The sequence below is a fragment of the Nematolebias whitei genome, chromosome 12 (assembly GCF_014905685.2).
Source record: "Nematolebias whitei isolate Nwh7 chromosome 12, NemWhi1, whole genome shotgun sequence".
Taxonomy (NCBI): Eukaryota; Metazoa; Chordata; class Actinopteri; order Cyprinodontiformes; family Rivulidae; genus Nematolebias; species Nematolebias whitei.
In genome coordinates, this window is record NC_056509.1 from 47,522,038 (window position 1) to 47,528,986 (window position 6,949).

At 40.0% G+C, this 6,949-nt stretch overlaps 1 protein-coding gene across 1 annotated transcript in view; it reads right to left on the reverse strand.

The window, feature by feature from the left end:
• Positions 1-6,949, reverse strand: part of LOC119418659 (NACHT, LRR and PYD domains-containing protein 12-like) — a 17,209-nt gene that overhangs the window by 3,435 nt on the left and 6,825 nt on the right. Inside the window, 2 exon segments of the mRNA XM_037685990.1 lie at positions 1,881-2,054; positions 2,193-2,366. Coding sequence (XP_037541918.1) covers positions 1,881-2,054; positions 2,193-2,366 — 348 coding nt within the window.

Here is a 6,949-nt window from a genome sequence, read left to right on the forward strand (position 1 = left end):
TCATATTTAGCATGTTGTCATATTTAGCATGTTGTCATATTTAGCATGTTGTCATATTTAACATGTCATATTTAGCATGTTGTCATATTTAGCATGTTGTCATATTTACCATGTTTTCATATTTAGCATGTTGTCATATTTAACATATTGTCATATTTAGCATGTTTTCATATTTAACATGTTTTCATATTTAGCATGTTGTCATATTTAGCATGTTTTCATATTTAACATGTTTTCATATTTAGCATGTTGTCAGATTTAGCATGTTTTCATATTTAACATGTTGTCATATTTAGCATGTTTTCATATTTAGCATGTTGTCATATTTAACATGTTGTCATATTTAACATGTTGTCATATTTAACATGTCAAATTTAGCATGTTGTCATATTTAGCATGTTGTCATATTTAGCATGTTGTCATATTTAACATGTTGTCATATTTAGCATGTTTTCATATTTAACATGTTTTCAGACTCTTCTTACAACTTATTTTTTATGACTATAATGAGGAAAATGACGGGGGATTAAATTTAAAGCCATCAACTCCACCCCACAGAGCAGCGTCTGTCTGGGACAGAAGACATGAACCTAATTTAGCAGAGATGCACTGAACTAGCTTTTTATCGAATTTTGATCTGCAGTCCCTGAAAATAAATGTAAATGTTAAATTTGATAATCTAACATTAAAATATGGAACAAAATTTATTTATGTAAAATTAGTTCAGGCAAATATTTTTTAATTCATTTATATTAATTTATCAGCCCAGCCTCTTTTAAAAGGAAGGCCTGGGCCTGAAGGCAGGATAACATACATGTTTCTGAACCGCGGGAGGAAACTGGAGCTCTGAGAAAATCCACAAGAGAAAATAAACTCAGGACAGAAAGAACCCAGGTCCAAAACAGGGATTGAACACAGGATTTTCTTGCTGTAAGGCAACAGTGTTAACCACTAATCCATCGTGCTGCCCACGCTGTAATAAGGTTGTCAATATTCAGATTTCAGGATTTAAAATATATTCAGACAACAAGAGTTTAAAACAAATAGAACAATTTCATTAATTTGCATATGCTGGAGGGAATCAGGATCCAACTGTGGAGATACGTCTTCACAGACAGATGGTAGAGAGCCACCTGTCAGAGCAGCTGCAGAGGAGCGCTGTGGTTGGTGTGGTCAGGGGGGTAATCCAAAAGCGGGGTCCAAGAGACGATGCCGGGGTCAAGCACAGGTAGACAGAGGTCCAGAAAAACCATTCCAAAGGGCAGTGCAAAAAGCCAAAATCCATGGGCAGAAGAAGTAGTCGAAACCAGGGTCAGATGGGCAGGACAAAACCAGACGAGGAGCAGGCAGAACAGTAAATCCACAAGGCAGGCGTGAGGTCGAGACGAGAAGATCAAAACTAGACGTGAGCATGAATAAGAGTGGCTGGATATCAGGAACCAAGAATGGTATGATAATCTGGCAGAGAGCTTGAGTGTTGATTGAGCTGTGGGTGGAGTGAGCGTGGCAGAATAGCAGGCAGAAACATGACAAAGGTCATGAATTTAATTCGTAAAGTCCATTTGAAGTTTTAATAACTTTAAGAGTGTTTTTACTCACTTTTTGTCACAACACCGTGGCATTGAAAACAGAGCATTAGCACAATGTAGCATGAGATTGTGTAACAAATTATGGGGTCATTGCTTCACAATTTTTTTGTGAAGTGTTTTCATGTATTATATGTTGTCATGTTGGAGGGATTGTTTATTGGTGTTTATCAACGAGTCTTAAGGTTTGATAACTATGATTTATTGTAAAGCAACAGTTTAAAGAAACACAGTGAACCTGAACGTTACACCTAGAAAACCTCTCCGTCATGTATAAACAAACTTAATACCTACACAACCGTCTCCATCTTGCACTGTGGACTCTCCAGCCCAACAGATAACAGCTTCACTCCTGAATCCCCCAGGTTGTTGTTGGTCAGGTCCAGTTCTCTGAGACTGGAGGACTGGAAGCTCAGGACCAAGCCCAGAGTCTTACAGCTGTACACAGACAGGTTACAGGCCTGCATACTACAAAACAAAAGTTCACCATGAGAAAGTATTCTCTTCAAATATTTCATAGATTCAAGGCCCTGTTGATTATTTGAGCCAGCTTCAATAAAAAGTTTCTAGTTGGTGTGAAAAGATTTCTTTCATTGTATTTCTGACCTGATAGACTCCAGTTTGCAGTGGGGACTCTTCAGTCCAACAGAAAGCAGCTTCACCCCCGTGTCCTGGAGGTTGTTGTGGTTTAAATAAAGCCTCCTCAGACTGGAGCTCTGATAGCCGAAGATTAAAGACAGAGTTTCACAGCTTTCCTGTGAAAGGTCACAGCAATTCAACCTGAAGGAGAAAAACATGGAATATTTAGCTTCCTATATATATATCTATATATATATATATATAGATATATATATGCGTATATTTTCCTCCGACATTTTAATGTTGTTGGTCTGTGGATTCGAGCTGGCGACCTCACGATCACAGGCTTGCCTCCTTTAACCTCTGTGCCAGCCCCTATAGATTGTTGTGCTAAATGTGTGAATGCATCCATTCCTGTTCAGTGCTCAATGGTTTTATTTTTGTCTGGGAAGATATTAAAGTAAAACCAAATCTATTAAGGTCCTCTTACATTGGATGAAGACCTGCATGATCTGTTAGAACAAGCAGTCATGGCACTGCTATGCTCTTAGTACACATGAAATAGTTTTTTGTGATTGTGAAAGGTCACGCTATGATACCGTCACATGTATCATGTCCGGGATTGCTTTCATGGCCTCGTCACTACCACGGTCATAGCCCAAACATTAGGCCATCGTGAACTGTTTTATTTTAAGTTTTTGACAACCAGTGCACACTAAAAGGTGAGGGACTCACATCATAAGTGCGCTGCTGCCACGGTACCTCGGTACCAAAGCTTTGTGGATGCTCAAAACCCTCCATGAGATATTACTCTGTCATGTTCCTAGTACATGTCTAAGACTTCCACAAGACCCTGCAAAGACCGTCTAGCTGATGTTTGATGCTGTTGCAGCGTTGTCATCCACTGTGAACCTTAAAGACAGCAGTTCTTAAAGACCGTCTCTTGAAACCAGTTGGATTGTAAGAGTGTTTCATGGCAACTGGACTTCGTTTTCATTTGTCTCTTGAAGACATTTTGTTTCCCGTCAAAGAAGATTTCTCAGTTCAAAGGAAAAAGTGAAGCTCGAAGCTTTAAATTTGCAGCTAGTTGGTCTTTTTATGCTAGTTGAACTCATGTGCAAACCGTTTCCCCTCCAGAGGGTCATTAGGGTCTTTGTTGGCCTGGTCCACTTGAGCAATGTGTGCATGAAGGTGCAAAGAGCTTTAGAACCATTTGGATTGGGTCCAAATTTGCATTGTCAGTTCTGGAAAGTTGGAATCTGATGCCACATTCTGAAAATCTTCACTTTTCAGTTTGAACTAAGAAAGTTCCTCTGAAGAAATGTCTGCAAGGAATGCCAAAAACATAAAGGCGACTGGAAGACGCAGACTGTTTAATTTTAATTACTCATCCCAAAATAATGTGAAGCAGTAAGTCCAATGGATGAGATGGTTCTGGGTGGCAGAGTCCATCTAACCTCAGATTGTCCTACCATTAAACTGTGTACAGGAGAACGATTCTGTTGCCTCCTAATGAGGACATCTCTGAAGACCCATGTTGGATTTCATATTTTTATACCTTTTTTATATTTCCTATCAAGCATTCAAATGTCATGTTATACAAAGTGTGTGTGTGTCTTTCTTCCAGGGTTGCACTATATTTATAGAAAATGTTTGCTAATTCTAACTAGTTGACCTTTAAATATAATCTCATATTAGCTAAGGATAATTTTACAAGTTCACATTTGATATTTTACAAGCAATCAAATCATGCCAGATAGCAGACTGATTAACATAAATAAAGCTTGAACACATCTCTTTAATTTAGACTTAATATAGTTTGACTAAATTAGTTATTAATTATTCCTAGAAATAAACAACTTTAACTCAAATCATTTGGTATCACTAAGGTATAATCACGTTAAACAAACAGCTAAAACGAACGATTTCAGTGAGGCAAAACTTCTTATCTGAAATATAGACATTAACGTCCTTGAGGGGGCGGGCTAGAGTCGTAACCATAGCAACAGAAGCTAAACCAATCAGAAAGCTAGCCTTCTCAAACTGTGATAAAAGGCCGGAAATAACACACGCCCACCGAGCATTTCCGGGAGGCGCACACCGAGACGGTTCGTTCTTTAATGCTCCATCTATATGCATATATCTTATTAATGTAATTGTTTGTCTCTGAATATCTGTAACCCATGTTTTGTCAAATAAATCTTTTATACCGAGGGCGATGTCTCAGCTGTTTTGAACACGACGTGATAGCCAGCCACGACAGAATGGTGACCCGACGTGCAGCGAGACGCGGCCTAGACTGAATTGGATCGAGGTGGCTTGCGGTGCACACGCAGAGAGGAACTGGGCCCATTAATTTCAGGTAAGCTGGTTAACTGTTTGGACCTTACGGTCCGGAGTACTGGCTATTCGGACGTAAATCAAATTAAAACTAAATTCAAATTCCTCTGTTGGTGTGCATGCAGCCATCTCCGGAAATAAAGATGGTTTTATTTAAGCTAACTTCCGGTGATTCGTGTTAATTCTGACGAGGTGGGTTACGATATTCAGACAGTTTAAGCGCCGAACGCTTTCTTTGACGTTTAGGTAGTGTTTAGTTAGTTTCACAAGTTTTACTTGTGGCCGGAGGAAGGCGAGACGGCCTGCCGGAGGTCACGTGGGTGACCGACACATTTTCCCTTTGTTCTCAGCGGAGCTGGCCATCAAAACCTTACATCTGACGAGATTAAGGTCCGCTCGTGTCAAGCACGGGGGCGGGGCTAAGGCGCGGGTACTCCTTTTGATGTGTCAACTGCATCATAAACTGTACTCCATTAATAGTTAGCTTTAAAGGGAAATGTGCAAGGACGTAGTGAGTTTACCAAATTTCATGTGATCAGGGATCGCATTAGTTTTAGGATGTTGTAATAACTTTTGTTTGCGCCATGTTTTCGATGTCGTGTGAAGGCTTCAAGGCCGGGAGGCGTTGAGGGAGACGTAACAATGGAGAGAAGGAAAAAAGGGGGGAGTGAGCTGTGTGTGGGGCCGAAGCGAAGGGTTACTTTTCTCTTTTTTCTGTGTGTGTCTGTGGGTGAGTGGAGCTTCCATATCCTGACCGCAAGGGGGCGCTGATGTATAAGGCAAGGACAAGTCTGGACTCTGGGTTGTTTCATACCACAGACTTGTATTTGTTTTATTACAACTGCGGCCAGAAGTGCATAAAAATAAAATATTTGAATGCCTGAGTGTGTGAATGTTGTTATCAGGTGTGGAACTCATAAATGTGGTACATGTGAAGCCTGTGGAAAATCTACAGCATCAATATCAGAGATAAAATGCACAAATTATGGGAAGTATCAAAACGAAAAAAGGCAATTAGCTAAAGACCAGCAGACCAATAGCTAAAACAAGCAGAAATAAGCTTAAAATACCAAATGTAAGTGGGTAGGGCTTTGTGTTCCTGAATTAGGCTGTAAAAGTTGGATTAATTTAAAATAAAGGAGGAATTAGCTGATATTGGCATGAAACAGCTAAATGGTATCTGTAATGTTAGCAGGTGTATCTGAATCTTCCAAACATTAGCTGGAAGAAGCACAATGTTCAGAAATTAACAGAAATACGTCAGCAGAAGTAAAAAACGTTGGAGTAAGCTGAATACAGCTTAAAAGGGGGAGGAGGTGCTTGGAGGTGGTACATCAACAGGGGTGATCGTGGCAGGAGGAGATCAGAACGTCATTTTCAGTTACTGAACGTTGGGAGAGGAACTTCATACATCGTTTGAACTAGGGGAAAGGTAATGCATCGTTTAAAACAAAACCAGTAGGAGAGAGGCGGCGGAATTAGATAATACGAGCACGCAGTTGATTACACCACAGCTGTCTGATGCCAGACATAAACGGGGACAATAAGGCAAGGTTAAAAAACAATTTTCTGTACAATCAGAGTTGATGGTGAGGAAGGAGGCAGTGACCTCGGGAACAGTTGATCTGCAGCAATGGTTTGAATCTCAAGGCCAGAGGGGACATCACGTGTACGAGCTGTAATTAACCAGGAGATGGAGTCAGAGTGAGTCAGCTGGAGGTAAGGTTGGAACATCTCACTGTGTGGGAAGAAGTAGATGTCAGACAGCCACAACAGATGGACAGCCACTCACTGAGCGGGCGAGGGACAGAGGTGAATTTGATAACAAACGTATTGAACATACAGGCGAAGGTGAAGAGCTGCTGACAGAGAGCTGGTGACATGATGCAGAGAAGGAAGGTAGATGGTTGAGGTGTCAAAGAGACCAAGTGGAAGAGCAGCAAGGCTCACAGCAGTCGTGATGGGTTCAAACTGGTTTATCAGGGTGTGGATAGAAAGAGAAATGGAGTAGGGGTGGTCTTGGAGGAAGTGAGGCGTAGGTCTGATGAAGGCCTAAGAGGAATGATTCGTTGTGGTGACTTCTGAAAAGGGTAAAGCCGAAGGAAGCAGGACAAAGAAAACGAATAAACATCATAAACAGGTCAAATTAAGTTTAAACATTTTTGGATGACACATTGTAAACAAATTAGCCAAAATTACTTCTTGGAATTGACAATAAAATCAGGTTTTAAATTCAACTAAAAAACGACAGAATAAAAAATAAGTAATAAACAAAATCCTTGACACTCGTAAAACAAAGAAAAATTTTATTCTGGTCAAAGAAACTCTTAACTAAACTCAAATTGAAATGCTTAGGTCAAATAAATTAGGAAACTAAACTCGAGTTGAAATACTTGGGTTAAATTAATCAGTCCACATGAGTTTATCACATATTGAAAATGTTT